Source organism: Diaphorina citri, unplaced genomic scaffold (genome assembly GCF_000475195.1).
Source record: "Diaphorina citri unplaced genomic scaffold, Diaci psyllid genome assembly version 1.1 scaffold222, whole genome shotgun sequence".
In the NCBI taxonomy this organism is placed as follows: domain Eukaryota; kingdom Metazoa; phylum Arthropoda; class Insecta; order Hemiptera; family Psyllidae; genus Diaphorina; species Diaphorina citri.
Genome location: NW_007377659.1, coordinates 355487 through 373279, shown reverse-complemented (window position 1 = coordinate 373279; position 17793 = coordinate 355487). Strand labels below are relative to the sequence as shown.

General features: G+C 40.7%; 1 protein-coding gene across 1 annotated transcript; it reads right to left on the bottom strand.

Moving 5' to 3' along the window:
* Positions 1-1348: 1348 nt before the first annotated feature.
* Positions 1349-9978, bottom strand: LOC113466164 (low-density lipoprotein receptor-related protein 2-like). Its single transcript, XM_026821324.1, has 12 exons — positions 9955-9978; positions 9350-9629; positions 8583-8837; positions 7236-7379; positions 7054-7194; positions 6281-6351; positions 5159-5228; positions 4830-4967; positions 3812-4071; positions 3531-3598; positions 2945-3150; positions 1349-1356 (listed from the first exon to the last, which is right to left on the bottom strand). The coding sequence occupies exons 1-12, from the start codon at positions 9976-9978 to the stop codon at positions 1349-1351; spliced, it is 1665 nt and encodes a 554-aa protein (XP_026677125.1).
* Positions 9979-17793: the final 7815 nt, after the last annotated feature.

Genomic DNA, 17793 nt, shown 5'->3' with positions numbered 1-17793 from the left:
AACCTATTCTTTCCCTCATAATCCACAGTCTCTATATAGTCCAGAAGGTTATCACACCAGAACAGTCGCTTAGCATTGATGTCCAGGGCTACACCAGACGCTTTGTAAGCAGCCTCGGAGACAATAGACATGGCCATTGTACCGTCCATGTTGGTACGGAGAATTTGATTACTGTCGGCCACGAACATTAGTCTGGGAAGAGAGGCAAAATATAGAGATTAATATCATTAAAGCAAGCCTATTAGGGTTATAAGACCAGAAGTTTGCATTGATGTCCAGGGCTACACCAGACGCTTTGTAAGCAGCCTCGGAGACAATAGACATGGCCATTGTACCGTCCATGTTGGTACGGAGTATTTGGTTACTGTCGGCCACGAACATTAGTCTGGGAAGAAAGGCAAAAAAATCATTGTTGTTGTAGCAGTGACAGCAGATCAGTCAACATCTTCAAAAGGTTCCAAGGTTGGAATTAGATCAAGGGAGGTGGCAGCTTGTGTTGGGTTCTCCTGGTGATTCATGTCATGTGGTGTTCCGGCAATCGTCACCTCTGTATTCTCAGAATTATATCGTGAACCCATGCCATTTGTGTGACACTTAAACTTGGCTACACCAGCCTAGTTAGCTTGGACGCTTGCCTTGTAAACGCCTGTTCGCGGGTTCGATTTTCGCCCGAGGAGAACTTCATCTTGAACTTCATCTTAAACAATGGCAAAATCTCATAACATCTCTTATGGAAAATCGTGTAGTTCCTCTTCGTGAGGACCTTTGGAGATTCTCTTCCTTCTTCCTTATACTTACTGATTTACGTACTCTCATGCTAAGTATACCTCCTACTTACCTATTACCTACTTATAGCTTTACGTTCATTCTACTGAGTAATCTACTAATTACCTACTCGTAGTAACAACAGTAATGATAACTGACGAAGAGGTAAAGAATTCGCGACCTAGTGTTATCCCAAGATATTTAATGAAGTAATAATGAGTTACATACTTCAAGTAGTAACAGTTCCATTATTCTATGTCATCAACTTTGCAATATTGTAATGAATAATGAACTTAGAGAATAAATTTAATAACCTGTGGGAAGTGTAATTAGAATTGTTACCACCATAATTATGATTAAGTCATTATCTCATTATTATGTAAAAATTTCGATTATGGCTTGGATTTTGGATTGTTTAGAAGTAGGTAGCTATAATAGGTACCTGGTCCTGATGAGCAAAAAAAAAACTGAATCCTTGAATAACCCTCAGTCAGCGGTGATAGCACGTCGATTATACCAGTTCCTAATGGTTCACTAATCAACTTTGCAATATTGTAATGAATAATGAACTTAGAGAATAAATTTAATAACCTGTGGGAAGTGTAATTAGAATTGTTACCACCATATAATTATGATTAAGTCATTATCTCATTATTATGTAAAAATTTCGTTTATGGCTTGGATTTTGAATTGTTTAGAAGTAGGTAGCTATAATAGGTACCTGGTCCTGATGAGCAAAAAACTGAATTCTTGAATAACCCTCAGTCGGCGGTGATAGCACGTTGATTATACTAGTTCCTAATGGTTCACTAAAGTTAAGCAACGTTGCGCGTGGTTGGTGGGTAGATTCCCGCCCGATGTCTAAGAACGGCTGGCTTTCTCCTATCCTGTCCTCATTCTCGCTTTGATTTCAAGAAGGTAACACCTCCGCTGGTTCAGTTATCAAACCTCTTCAAAAAAGCCTAGTTAGCTTGGTTGGTAGCGCGTCTGCCTTGTAAACCCTAGGTCGTGGGTTCGATTCCCGCCCGGGGCGAATTAGAAACGGTAATGAAATTATTAAATAAATTGTTTTATAATAATCCTAAAATATATTTAAATATCAGATAAAAATAAAAAAAAAATATTTCTATCAAGAAGAAAATAATTTCAATTAGAAGATTTTTAAATTGGTGAGCTTCGAAGTGGCATCGAAAGCTCACCGATTTAAAAAAAAACTTCAAATCGAAATTGTCTTGATAGAAATTATCAAACTATGTAGTAGTTCTGTGAACTGTAGACCTCACTCCATAGAATGTAATGGGAGATTAAAATTTTGGACCAAAAAAGGGCCCCTCTTAGTTCTGGGACCCTGAATTCGACGATTGACGTGCATTGATGTTTTAAACTCTTGTACCTACCGAATTTCATGAAAATCGGACCAGACAATCGCAAGTTATAGTGGAACAATCGTTCAGACAAACCAAATGCAAATATTTATTTAATAGAATGTAATGGGAGATTAAAATTTTGGACCAAAAAAGGGCCCCTCTTAGTTCTGGGACCCTGAATTCGACGATTGACGTGCATTGCTGTTTTAAACTCTTGTACCTACCGAATTTCATGAAAATCGGACCAGACCAGACAATCGCAAGTTATAGTGGAACAATCGTTCAGACAAACCAAATGCAAATATTTATTTTTTTGCACTCTAAGCAACAAAGGCCATGTGTGTCGAGATAAAACGTAGATCTCACTATCTTCCGGTCAATAACACACAATAAATTTCAGTACGTTTATAATTTTCGAAAGTGAAGGGATTTTTCAGTCTTATTCCAGCAGGATAAACAAGGTATATTCTTACCTCTTAGAATCAGAAAGGCCATGTGTGTCGAGATAAAACGTAGATCTCACTATCTTCCGGTCAATAACACACAATAAATTTCAGTACGTTTATAATTTTCGACAGTGAAGGGATTCAGTCTTATTCCAGCAGGATAAACAAGGTATATTCTTACCTCTTAGAATCAGGTGCACTCTAAGCAACAAAGGCCATGTGTGTCGAGATAAAACGTAGATCTCACTATCTTCCGGTCAATAACACACAATAAATTTCAGTAGTTCAGTAGGTACGTTTATAATTTTCGACAGTGAAGGGATTTTTCAGTCTTATTCCAGCAGGATAAACAAGGTATATTCTTACCTCTTAGAATCAGAAACCTATTCTTTCCCTCATAATCCACAGTCTCTATATAGTCCAGAAGGTTATCACACCAGAACAGTCGCTTAGCATTGATGTCCAGGGCTACACCAGACGCTTTGTAAGCAGCCTCGGAGACAATAGACATGGCCATTGTACCGTCCATGTTAGTACGGAGTATTTGGTTACTGTCGGCCACGAACATTAGTCTGGGAAGAGAGGCAAAATATAGAAATTAATATCATTAAAGCAAGCCTATTAGGGTTCTTTTTATAAGTGAAAATTTGTTGAAAAAAAAAAAAAAAAATCTGTACCAAATATGTACATAGGTAAGACCTTGCTTAGACTGCGGGAGTAAATGGACTTTTCAGTACTGGCAATATAAGCGCGGTTTCGATTTCCACCCAGGGCGGATTTTATATTTTATCCCACTTGGAAAAGGTTCGTCCTCAGAACGACTGACTTTCTCCTATCGTGTCTTCCTTCTCTCTTCGCTTTCGAGACGATAAGACCTTAGCTCTCTATCAAACCGCTGTCAAACTGTTTTGAATTGGCGGACCGGAGCTTAATTTCTTTCTATTCTACTTACCCTGAAGTGGGATCTAGCGCCAGGTCGGTGGGGTTGGTCAAATTGCTGCCCAATACAATAGCGTGGAACTAAAGGGCCAAAAGTTTCGGTTTTGGTTTGGATGTTTGATTGGTTGGGGATCGAGTTGATTGGAACACATCACACATGCCTTCAGACACACTCCATTTGTCAAAGGTCCCTTGGGCTTGGGATCAAATTAATTTGAAGTTGTTTGTTTGTTTGATCGATCGACTGTTCGATTAATTAATATAATTATTGATTGATTAAAAATTCAAACTTACCTGGAAGTAGGCGCAGGTTTTCTCCGAACAAAAATCTCCCTCATCACTTCCATCGCCACAATCGTTCTCGCTGTCACATTTCCACGTAGACGGCACGCAGCGGCCGTTCTCGCACGCAAACTGCGACAGGGAACACGTCACGTTGACGCATCCGGTTTCGTCACTGTAGTCTCCGCAATCGTTTTCCGCATCGCATTTGAACGTGGACGGAACGCAACGGCCGGACGCGCACTGGAATTCGCCTGGGGCGCAGGTCGGCTCTGTCGAGGTGGAAGAGAATAAAATGTTAATTTCGGAATGTACGTAAATTTCGGATTTTCATGGTGATAATGGTGGGGTAATGGGGAAATGTATCTCCTCATAGAGATATAAGATACTCAAAAAGTCCTCCCTGGTGTTCAAGGGGACCCTGGTGAAATATCTTACGGCTCACAATGAAAGAAAGAAAAAAATTCTAACGCATCACCGTTAGTAGAGCTCCATCCCCGGTGTGGTTGGGTATTTCGTATAAAAGTTGAAGTTATAGGTACCTATAATGTGATTTTTGGTAATTTTGCCACAGGGAAAAAGTAAGTGTTCTTTGGTCATTACCATAAATTCATATGTGTTTATCTGATCGGTCTTCGGCCGCTGGGAAAGATTTTTTCGTAATAACTATCTAAAATTCCTAAGTATTTCAGAGAGTTTGCTTTAAGACGAAAGGCAAAGCAACTTTCGTGGCCGCGTGGATATTACACTAGGCTTGCATGCCGGAGTTCCTGGATTCGATTCCCGGTGAAGTCAATCTGCAATCTTTAAGTTCGAAGTGTTCTCAGCCTCGTAAGGACAATTGAGGAGCTAGGTACTTCAATCGAGATCAGTGGGGCTATTACCAGTGGAAAAAGATCATTGAAATATGGAAATTGATTGCAAAGGAGGCACAGTAAGTAATGCTGTGATATCTACAAAAGTTGTGAAAAGGGTGTCCTTTAAAACAAATAGTTATTGATTTGATTTGATATTCATTGTTAGTACTTACGGTTACAATTGTTTCCATTAACACTGAGTCGATAGCCGATATCACAGGCACACTTGTAGCCCAGAGCGTTGCCCGAAGCTCTCGTGATAATGCACATGTGTTCACACCCTCCATTGTTACTTCCGCAGGGATTGGGCGCTGAAAAACAAGAGAAGAAAAGAAAGAAATTTTTTATTTTAACCCCCTGGAGACGGCTGCTTTCCTTGGATTGGGGGAGGAAGATTGAAATGTCGACATAAACGTTAATAACAACGACATTATATTTGCGGACTTCTTTGAGATCTTCAATACCTGGTCACGGTGCAAAGGGCATAAAAATGATAGTGAACCTAGATGTAGCTCTCGTGATAATGCACATGTGTTCACACCCTCCATTGTTACTTCCGCAGGGATTGGGCGCTGAAAAACAAGAGAAGAAATTGACAATATTTTTGAGGACTTCTTTCAGATCTTCAATACCTGGTTACTGCACAATGGCCATTCAAATGTTAGAGAACCTAAATTAAAAAAAAGGCTAGCCTAGTTAGCTTGGTTGGTAACGCGTCTGCCTTGTAAGCGCTGGGGTTCGATTCCCGCCCGGGGCGGATTTTATCCTGAACGGATAATGTTCGTTCTCGGAACGAACATTATCTATCCTGTCTTCGTTCACCGATTTCGGAACGATAAGACCTTAGCATTTACAGTTCCCTCTATCAATCACATGTATCAATCTTTGTATGAGAGAGGTACCTACATAAGAACCACTCTGGTTATTAGGTCAGTAGAGACTTCTACCAGTCTCCTGGTAGTGATTCTAGTGTTGTACTGATTCTAACAGGCTACTGGGTACTGGTTCTCGATTTATTCAACATGTGACAAAACCGACTGAACTAATCGCAGGAGTAGATAAAGGTAAAAACACACTACCATCACGTCACGTCACTTGAGCTCATGGGGAGTCAGAGTAGAATCACTACCAGAAGAAAGATGTAGTTTAAAGTTTTCCCATAATATTGTAGTTAATTTCGTTCAGGACAGCCACACTACTATCACGTCACGTGACTCCCCATGACTTCACGTAACGTGACATGACGTGATGGTAGTGTGTTTCTACCTTAAGCTGTACATTTAGGGGCCCCCTATCTATAATTTGGAGCGTTCAGCCCCTGTCAATTCATGAACCAAGGGGTTCTTATAGGGGAAAACTTACGGTTGCCCAAAAAGTAACTAAAAGATGGTCCCACACAATCGAGGCAGGGAGTCAGGAAGAGAAATAGGTACTTACGACAAGTCTGTTGCTCATCCTCCCCCTTGTCACAGTCTTTATGAAAGTTGCACACCCACAGGGAGGAGTGGGGAGTCTTTTGTGGAAGAGGCCCCTAGAATATAGGTCCCAAACCTTGTGACCAAGACGTGCGCCGTGCGTTATGCCCGCCTCTACACTCAGATCGCCTGACAGACCACGGTCTTGCAAGACCTAGGTCTGTCAGGCGATCTGGGTCTCTCAGAGACAGAGCTGGGTCTGACAGTCCTGGGACAGCCGCTGGAGACAGTAAAGGTTCACAGAAAAAAGACGGAAGAACACGTGAAAAGCAAGTCTAATTAATGTAGGTAACGACCGTTGCAAGGAACTCTCAGGAATATGTAAGATGTTTTACAAAAGTTGGTCCAAAAGAACCCCTATGTATGGCTGGGGTACATTAAGCAGGAAGGATACCAGCCTGAAATTTCCCTTGCTAATGTAATAGCTTCATGTTTGCACTATGCCTTCACCTTTTCAAATCCCGACTGAGATATCTCTCAATAATATATACAGGGTGTAACAGAAAACTTATGTACAAAAAACAAACAACTTTCTTAGCTCGCCAAAGGGATCTAAGGGACTGACAAAGTATAGAAAATTTTCAAGACCACCCTGAAGAGCCCCTCCAGGAGAACTCTGCCACTAAAAAGTTTGCCAAAAATTAGCTTGGAGGGTAGCGCGTCTACTTTGTAAGCGTTAGGTCGCGGGTTCGATTTCCGCCCGTTCTCGGAACGACTGGATTTCTCTTATCCTCTCCTTCTTTTCTCCTCGATTTCGGGACGATAAGATCTCCGTTATTACAGAGCCCTCAATCAAAAGCTCTTCGAAAAAAGAAGAAATTAGCTTATCCCTGAAGGGAATTCAGCTTTAAAAAATAATAGCTGATTCCCAAAATAAATTTAGTTAAAAAAAGTTACACTCTGTATGGATACTATTATTGACTTGACAGATCGTCACAGTATCTTAACACTGAGGTTCTGCTGTCGTTGGCAACTTTCTGACCTTCAGGACATTGACATACACCTCCAGTAGGACTAGCTTGACATGTGAACTCACAGTTGAGGAGCGAACAGCTTTTGGTGGCTGAAATTAGAAGAAACAAACGAGGTTTTATAAATTTGTACCTTGTTTTAAGTTGTTTTTCATATAAAGCAAGCAGGTTCTGCTGTCGTTGGCAACTTTCTGACCTTCAGGACATTGACATACACCTCCGGTAGGACTAGCTTGACATGTGAACTCACAGTTAAGGAGCGAACAGCTTTTGGTGGCTGAAATTAGAAGAAAAAAACGAGGTTTTATAAATTTGTACCTTGTTTTAAGTTGTTTTTCATATCTTCAGGAAGGACAAAAAAAGGTAGGTACATAATATGAATAAAAATCATGCTCAACTCAAAGGAAACTAAAAGAATCACTGTTGTTGTCCAACTCTCATTTGACATTGAGGACAAAATTTCATACTTCAGGCGCGATTGAACCCTTCTGATTAGCTTGTTTGCCACTACACCACCAAGGCAGACGTAGAGGGGTATTTAGTATAGAGAAAAACTTTGGTGAGAGCACGTAAAAAAATCGTCCTCAAATCCCATCGCATTGCATTCATTACTCTCTAAAATTCCTAAGTATTTCAAAGAGTTTGCTTTAAGACGAAAGGCAAAGCAACTTTCGTGACCGAGTGGATATTACACTAGGCTTGCATGACGGAGTTCCTGGATTCGATTCCCAGTGAAGTCAATCTGTGCTTTAAGTTCGAAGTGTTCTCAGCCTCGTAAGCACAATTGAGGAGCTTCTTCATTTGGGTTAAGACCAGTGGGGCCATTACCAGTGGATAATAATAATAATAATAATAATAATAATAATAATATGAATAAACAATCATGCTCAAAGGAAACTAAAAGAATCACTGTTGTTGTCCAATTCTCATTTGACATTGAGGACAAAATTTCATACTTCAGGCGCGTGTTTGCCACTACATCACCAAGGCAGACGTAGAGGGGTATTTAGAATAGAATAGAAAAGACCCTGTTTATCCTGCCAGAATGAGACTGAAAAGTCCCTTTACTCCCGCAGGCAGAACAAGGTCTTATGTATTTGGTACAAAATAGGTTTAGTATAGAATAGAATAGACCCTGTTTATCCTGCCAGAATGAGACTGAAAAGTCCCTTTACTCCCGCAGTCTGAACAAGGTCTTATATATTTGGTACAAAATGGATGTTTTTCTCTCCTTTCATTTTTCGACCTTACTATTTCAAGGGCTGAATCAACTATCAAAATAGATTTAGTATAGAATAGAATAGACCCTGTTTATCCTGCCAGAATGAGACTGAAAAGTCCCTTTACTCCCGCAGTCTGAACAAGGTCTTATGTATTTGGTACAAAATGGATGTTTTTCTCACCTTTCATTTTTCGACCTTACTATTTCAAGGGCTGAATCAACTATCAAAAAAGAAAAAGATCTCCAGGATATACTCACAGCACACCGTCTCTTCATCAGCGTTATCCTCACAGTCCTTCCGTCCGTCGCACACCTGCGCCTTAGGTATACATTTCGGCTTCCCGCCGGCCGCGCCCATCGGGCACAGGAACTTGTTATTCGGACACGCAATACTGGTGCAGTTGGTCTCGTCGGATCCGTCTATACAGTCCCGATAACCGTCACAATGGTAGGAGACCGGGATACACAGCGAGTTGGCGCACTTGAACTGGCCCACGTGACACGCGGTGAAGTCTGGGGAACGACAAGAAAAAGTTATGTCCGCATTGAACGTGTTGCTTGATGGAAATCCAATCATTCAACCTGCCTGTTATTATAGAAGGTCTGGTGAAAAAGGAAATGCAAACAAACGATCCAAGTATGAAGATTTTAATTCACCTTTACTACAAAATATAATGAAATCCCCCAAAAATACTACTTGTTGAAAATTCTCTGCCAAGTAGTTGACTTGGCAGGGTGGAGCTCTGCCGCACTCCCTAAAAATTAGAATAGAATAGATTTCGACTTACTTCACTTAGCGTCAAAAATATAATGAAATCCCCCAAAAATACTACTTGTTGAAAATTCTCTGCCAAGTAGTTGACTTGGCAGGGTGGAGCTCTGCCGCACTCTCTAAAAATTAGAATAGAATAGATTTCGACTTACTTCACTTAGCGTCTATACACTTCTGTCCGTTACTACAAAAAGTTATGAAATCCCCTCATAAAAACCTCTTTTTTTAAAACTCCCCGCCAAGTAGTACTTACTGCACTTCTCCTCGTCACTATTGTCGCCACAGTCGTTGTGGTAATTACACTTCAACTTGGCGTCGATGCACTTCTGTCCGTTGGCGCACCGGAACTGGTCGAGGTCGCACGAGAGCCCGGTGGTCGCCGGACAGCCCTCTTCGTCCTTCCGGTTTCGACAGTCGTAGTAGCCGTCGCAGCGTTTGTCCTTCGGGATGCAAATGCCGTGCGGCGGGTCGCACTCGAAGTCCCCCGGAGAGCACTTCCTGAAATCTGGACGAAAGAAGAAGGGAATTACTTCCTGGACCAAATGAAAAGAGGGTTTCTTCGAAGGTCAATCAATCAATGTTCTTATCTATTTTATTTCAATTTATCGCACTCGAAGTCCCCCGGAGAGCACTTCCTGAAATCTGGACGAAAGAAGAAGGGAATTACTTCCTGGACCAAATGAAAAGAGGGTTACTTCGAAGGTCAATCAATCAATGTTCTTATCTATTTTATTTCAATTTGATAAATTGTTAATACATTAAAGGCTCTTCAATTTCGGGACAGTAAAACCTCAGCAGTTACAGTTCCTTCCGTCAAACCTTTTGGAAAAAAAAAATCAAGAAGTTAAAATCCCCAACTTCTTTGTTTCCAAATGGTCCCATAATTCGAAGCCACATGCCACAAATGAAGACTGTGCGGCCGAAACTGTTATGCTCTCCGCTAGGCTTTCTGTGAACACAAGAAGAAACGGGAATATTAGAAACATCAAGAGTGGAAGCGTGCGAACGTCAAAAGTTCGAAGCGCCGCGCCGTCCGACCTATGTTCAATGTACAAAAGAACAGTATTAGTTCATTTTATGAAGCGTGCAAGAGTTTGAAGATATATTCGTCATTTTCATTTATTCCAACAAAGGACCGTGACATGGCCCCCATGAATCATCAATAGAGCCCAAAATAGAATCGAATTCACTGGGTCAAATGACTCGAAAATTGGTAGATTGATGTATTTGTAATGTGATTATGGACAAAACTTGTGAACTTTTTATCCAACCCTAGTTAAAAAGATACCTACTTGGAACTTGGAAGTAAAGCATTTCTCGTCCGGCCCTAGTTAGTATTAGTAAGGATAGTTAAAACAGATGGCAAAATAATAATAATAATAAATCTCTAACATCTAGATCTATTTGTGTGACCTGCGTCAGATCTTGAGACATTTGAATAGGAATTATCATTACGTAATCGTCACCTCTGTATTCTCAGAATTATATTGTGAACCCATGCCATTTGTGTGACACTTTAAACTTGGCTACGCCAGCCTAGTTAGCTTGGACGCTTGCCTTGTAAGCGCCTGTTCGCGGGTTCGATTTTCGTTTGAGAACTTCATCTTATTTGTGTGACACTTTAAACTTGGCTACGCCAGCCTAGTTAGCTTGGACGCTTGCCTTGTAAGCGCCTGTTCGCGGGTTCGATTTTCGCCCGAGGAGAACTTCATCTTAAACAATGGCAAAATCTCATACCATCTCTTATGGAAAATCGTGTAGTTCCTCTTCGTGAGGACCTTTGGAGATTTTCTTCCTTCTTCCTTATACTTACTGATTTACGTACTCTCATGCTAAGTATACAGTATACCTCATACTTACCTATTACCGACTTATAGCTTTACGTTCATTCTACTGAGTAATCTACTAATTACCTACTCGTAGTAACAACAGTAATGATAACTGACGAAGAGGTAAAGAACCCGCGAGCTTATAGTGTTATCCCAAGACATTCATACCATCTCTTATGGAAAATCGTGTAGTTCCTCTTCGTGAGGACCTTTGGAGATTCTCTTCCTTCTTCCTTATACTTACTGATTTACCTACTCTCATGCTAAGTACACCTCATACTTACCTATTACCTACTTGTAGCTTTACGTTCATTCTACTGAGTAATCCACTAATTACCTACTCGTAGTAACAACAGTAATGATAACTGACGAACTGGTAAAGAATTCGCGACCTAGTGTTATCCCAAGATATTTTAGAGGTCACGGTTAGTCTTGTGATAACGCAGTTAGATGCAAAAGTTTGATATGCCTGGGTTTGGTGCCCGCCAAATTTGAAATAACTTTGGCCTTCCTGCTAACCGAAACAGATACGATTCTCCAAGCCAGAGAAACCCTAATTATGATATTATTAAGAAATAATGTCTCAACCTTTCAAAACTTCTTCAAAAAATAGGATTAGGCCAGCCACTTACTATCAGGTGTCAGGATCAGGCCAGCCACCTACTATCAGGTGTCAGGTCTATACCTGATAGTGAGTGACTGGCCTTAGAAATGCAGAACTGCCAAACCATTTTGGTTGTCCCTTAACTGAGTTACCAAGTGAAACAAGGCAAAACCTATTTGAAGCTTCGTTCGTTGAAGAAGTAACATTGACACGACTAATCCTCTCCCAGTTTCTTATAAGAAACACATCTCAGGGAGAGGGGGACCCTGGACCAGAGGGGGGGAACCCTGGACCCTATCGTCATGATTTAATCAAACACTTCCCGTGTTCTAAGGTAAAATACAAATGAATCGGTCGGGACTCTTCGGGGTTTCAGAGTAGTCCAGTTTTCCTATTTCAGTAGCGTTACTGGTTACCTACAGTACCTGTAAAAGCAAGCTGAGAATCATCGTTACTGGTTACTGTACCTGTAAAAGCAAGCTGAGAATCATTCAAGGCAATAGTAATATTTAATATTTGCTGAATCCCTTAAAAAAGACAACAGTTAAAGACAGCAGTTTTGATCAGCAGCATATGTATATGTACATATTAGCTGATTCTCATTTAAGTATGTAGCAATTTTGTTTGAGAAAATTAAAAAGTAAAAAAAAAAACATTGCTTGCAGGTGCAACAGTCCTTAACAATGCAATAATCGTGGTTTCTGGGCTCGTGTTCTAAGGTAAAATACAAATGAATCGGTCGGGACTCTTCGGGGTTTCAGAGTAGTCCAGTTTTCCTATTTCAGTAGCGTTACTGTACTTGTAAAAGCAAGCTGAGAATCATCGTTACTGGTTACCGTACCTGTAAAAGCAAGCTGAGAATCATTCAAGGCAATGGCAATATTTGCTGAATCCCTTAAAAAAGACAGCAGTTTTGATCAGCAGCATATAAATATTAGCTGATTCTCATTTAAGTATGTAGGTAGCAATTTTGTTTGAGAAAATTAAAAAGTAAAAAAAAAAAAACATTGCTTGCAGGTGCAACAGTCCTTAACAATGCAATAATCGTGATTTCTGGGCACCACATATAGGAATTTCATAAGAGAATAGATCCTCTGGACAATTTTCTTCTTGACCTAGGCCTGTGTTAGGCGAGTTTAAAAGGATTTGCTAAAAAGCTTGAACAGGAATGAAACCACTGAAAGTTTGTTCACTATCCCTGTTCGCTCCCAAGTGGTTTCTTCGGGACTGAAGAGACCGCAGGGACACTTTCTTGTGTAATTCAATTACTGAGGTCTTATGTGTGTGTGACTCCTTGATATTTCAAGATACCGATATTACCAACACTGACACGGTGCGTCACACTAAAGATGAGTGTGCCAGCCTAGTTAGCTTAGTTGGTAGTGCGTCTGCCTTGTAAGCGCTAGGCTGTGTGTGACTCCTTGATATTTCAAGATACCGATATTACCAACACTGACACGGTGCGTCACACTAAAGATGAGTGTGGAATTTCATAAGAGAATAGATCCTCTGGACAATTTTCTTCTTGACCTAGGCCTGTGTTAGGCGAGTTTAAAAGGATTTGCTAAAAAGATTGAACAGGAATGAAACCACTGAAAGTGGGGGCGAATTTTATCGTAAACAAATGAGGTTTTATCTCGGGAGAGCTGGCTTTCTCCTATCCTGTCCTCCCCACTCATTTTCCTCACGAGGCTGGGTGGGCCCCGCAACAGCCAGTCATGGAATTAATAATTTGCATGATGGCTGCGGGTTCGATTCCCGCCCGGGGCGGATTTTATCCTGATGGGATAATGTTCGTTCTCGGAACGGCTGGCTTTCTCCTATCCTGGCCTATAAAAGTGATGGTGAGATCAGAAAATTAAGGCCAAGTCTGCATTCCCAATTTTTCGTGTCGGCTGAAAATGCTGGATCTCAATTCCTTCAACCTTCTCTCAATTTCAACTTGGCAATGTTTTTCCTTCTCAAATAGGCCAAGTTCCTATCCAAAAATGTCGGCCTATAAAAGTGGTGAGATCAGAAAATTAAGGCCAAGTCTGCATTCCCAATTTTTCGTGTCGGCTGAAAATGCTGCATCTCAATTCCTTCAACCTTCTCTCAATTTCAACTTGGCAATGTTTTTCCTTCTCAATTAATACCTTTAAATACAGTACCTATTATTCACATGAAAATAAAAGGAAAACATTGCCAAGTTGAAATTGAGAGAAGGTTGAAGGAATTGAGATCCAGCATAGCCTGTTCTTATGTATGTATATCTCTACGAATAAGTATGGTATTCCCAAACCTAACTTTTCCTCTGAATGACCCCAGACTTGCTCCACAAGATTTTGAATACTCCTAACCAGTAACCAATCAACGCAACGGGGGGGTAAAACCCATCTCTATCATTATAAGGTTTAAAAATACATACGTACGTATACATACGTCGCGTCGTGGAAAAATACCTCAAAAATAGAACTACCTCATATACCTACCTTAAACGGATCAGTCCCATAAATGTGAGGAAATATGGACGAGCATTTGGTTTCAATTCAGACCATAAGTGCCTACATAATATTATGTTCATCTAAAGATCTTGAGATTTTCGATTTTCCTAATTTTCAATAATGTAATGTAAATGCAATTTCTTTGTGTTATTATGTCACAACTTTGGTGCTCACTGCAGCATTGTAAGATTTTTCCCAATACATATCTCAATAATCCTAACAACCAATGTTATACAGTACCTATTATTCACATGAAAATAAAAGGAAAACATTGCCAAGTTGAAATTGAGAGAAGGTTGAAGGAATTGAGATCCAGCATTGCCTGTTCTTAATATGTATTTATATCTCTACAAATAAGTATGGTATTCACAAACCTAACTTTTCCTCTGCATGAATGACCCCAGACTTGCTCCACAAGATTTTGGATACTCCTAACCAACCAACGCAACGGGGGGTAAAACCCATCTCTATCATGATAAGGTTTAAAAATAAATACGTACGTATACGTCGCGTCGTGGAAAAATACCTCAAAAATAGAACTACCTCTTATACCTACCTTAAACGGATCAGTCCCATAAATTTGAGGAAATATGGACGAGCATTTGGGTTTCAATTCAGACCATAAGTGCCTACATAATATTATGTTCATCTAAAGATCTTAAGATTTTCCATTTTCCTAATTTTCAATCATTCTTGGGGAAAATCTTTTCTTGACCCCGCCGGGAATCGAACCCGGGTCTCCCGCGTGCAAGGCGAGTGCAGTGACCACTACGCCATGGGAGCTGACTAATTTTCAATATTTCTTGGGGGAAATCAAAAGATCGGGGCCCAAATAAGATGGCATGTAACTTTGTTTGACGTCATGTATTTCAAATTTAAAAGAATTTCCAAGAATGTCCTAATGAAGTATTATTAAACTATTAATAGCTCATTTAGGGTATTTAGAACCAAAATCAGGGGTGAATCTACGGAGTCCTTCACAATGAAATTCTGACCGCTGACCCCCAAAGAAATGATGCGTACGAACCCATCGCGGTATTTACTAGGAATTTACATGTGGGACCCTTTACACTTCTACGTTCATTGACTTGGAATAAACCAGTTCTATGTCGAGATAGGACGAATGGCTTCAATGTAGGACCCACTGTTGAGTAAACTTCTCATTATTATTACTGAGACAAATCGTGGGGACGCTAGGCAGATTTAGGCAACCCATCGCGGTATTTACTAGGAATTTACATGTGGGACCCTTTACACTTCTACGTTCATTGACTTGGAATAAACCAGTTCTATGTCGTTATAGGACGAATGGCTTCAATGTAGGACCCACTGATGAGTAAACTCCTCATTATTATTACTGAGACAAATCGTGGGGACGCTAGGCAGATTTAGGCCCTCTACCTCTACCTCACTGTCCAATACCGGTATATTCGATAGTGCACCACTAATCACTAGGAAACTATGCCCAGAGGACATTATCTATCTAAATAGAGGTACATTTATATGTATCTTAAAATTCCATACCTCGGCTGGGATTGAACCCACGCCCTCCTGTTTACCAGGCGAGCGCCTTGACCACTACACCACCGAGGTAGGCGTCCACAACGGAGAACCGAAACTAGACCATGTATAGCCTAGTAACGACCCAAGAGGAAATAAACAAACCATGCTAATGGTCTGGGCGAGGGTCAATGGTCCATATATGTATCTAAAAACTAAATACATAGAGTTATGTATAATTTATCTGAATATCTAAACCAGAGGTTCTCAAATTAGGGAGGCGTGAAGGCAAGCCATGGGGGAAGCGAGAAGCGACTCTTAGTTGGAAGAAAAAAATCTACAATTTCGTTCGAAATCCGAAAAACCGTCGTAAGTAGGCGCTAGGCGTCCAGCGTCCACAACGGAGAACCGAAACTCGACTATAGCCTAGTACCGACCCAAGAGGCGTGGGAGGCTTTTATTTGAATAAAAAGAAGGCGTCCAAAAACAGTTTAGGAACCACTGATCTAAACTTTAATCTAAAAACTAAATACATAGAGTTATGTATAATTTATCTGAATATCTAAACCAGAGGTTCTCAAATTAGGGAGGCGTGAAGACAAGCCGTGGGGGAAGCGAGAAGCGACCCTTAGTTAGAAGAAAAAAAATTACAATTTTGTTCGAAATCCGAAAAACCGTCGTAAGTAGGTGCTAGGCGTCCACAACGGAGAACCGAAACTCGACTATAGCCTAGTACCGACCCAAGAGGCGTGGGAGGCTTTCATTTGAATAAAAAGGAGGCGTCCAAAAACAGTTTAGGAACCACTGATCTAAACTTTACACTGATAATGTGTTATCGCGCCACGTTGATTGGGTACCTGATAGAAATACACCACCTGTTTTAGATACTAAATCACCTGTTTTAAGATACCAAACACCTGTTTAAGATAAATCAAGACGGTAGTAATTGGAATTCCTCAGATAGACACCCCCGCGTGGCAATGACCTTTGCGTTATGAGAGCACTAACTCTGGTAGTCTGGTACTATATCTATTTCTAGATGTCTATGTTTGTAACACACCTGTTTAAGATAAATCAAGACGGTAGTAATTGGAATTCCTCAGATAGACACCCCCGCATGGCAATGACCTTTGCGTTATTAGACGACTAACTCTGGTAGTCTGGTACTATGTCTATTCCTAGATGTCTATGTTTGTAACTATGTAGTTAAGGGTGACTAATTAATTAACATATTGATACACTGAGAAGAAAATTAATCGTAGGGTGCCACAAATTACGGATTACTTCCCCTGAGGTTTGATAGAGGGAACTGTAACTTCTAAGGTCTTATCATCACGAAATCGAAATGAGCAGAAGGACGGAATAGGAGAAAGTCAGCCGTTCGGGGATCGAACCTTATCTGTTTAGGATAAAATCCGTCCCGGGCGGAAATTGAAACCACGACCTATCGCTTACAAGGCAGGCGTGCTTTCAAGACACCTGTTTAAGATAAATCAAGACGGTAGTAATTGGAATTCCTCAGATAGACACCCCCGCATGGCAATGACCTTTGCGTTATTAGACCACTAACTCTGGTACTATGTCTATTCCTAGATATCTATGTTTGTAACTATGTAGTTAAGGGTGACTAATTAATTAACATATTCTGAGAAGAAAATTAATCGTAGGGTGCCACAAATTACGGATTACTTCCCCTGAGGTTTGATAGAGGGAACTGTAACTTCTAAGCTCTCATCATCACGAAATCGAAATGAGCAGAAGGACAGAATAGGAGAAAGTCAGCCGTTCGGAGATCGAACCTTATCTGTTTAGGATAAAATCCGTCCCGGGCGGAAAATGAAACCACGATCTATCGCTAAAATCCATCAATACTAAAAAAGTATTGCAATACATACTCCGCACACTATCAATATATTGTCAATATTAAAAATATTGACAGTGTGCGGGGGGTATTACAAGGCAGGCGTGCTTTCAAGTTAACTAGGCTGAGCCACGGCTTGAGTAGTCGTGTTTTCCTTCTGGAATTTACCCTGTTCTGAAGCTCGTTTCCCCACGTTTGGCGTGATGGCGCCTGTAATTAAGGAGCGCGGTAGCGCTTCGCCCCGCCAAGTCAAGCAAGTTTGACTGTAAACTACAGGAAATCCAAGATGGCGCGCCATCGGAATTGGTTCTGTTTCCGAAAAGAGGATACAACTAGAGGAGGAGAACTATCGATAGTCGGCGCCATCGATAGTTATCGATAGTTCTCCTCCTCTAGATACAGCTAGTTTTGTCAGTTTTT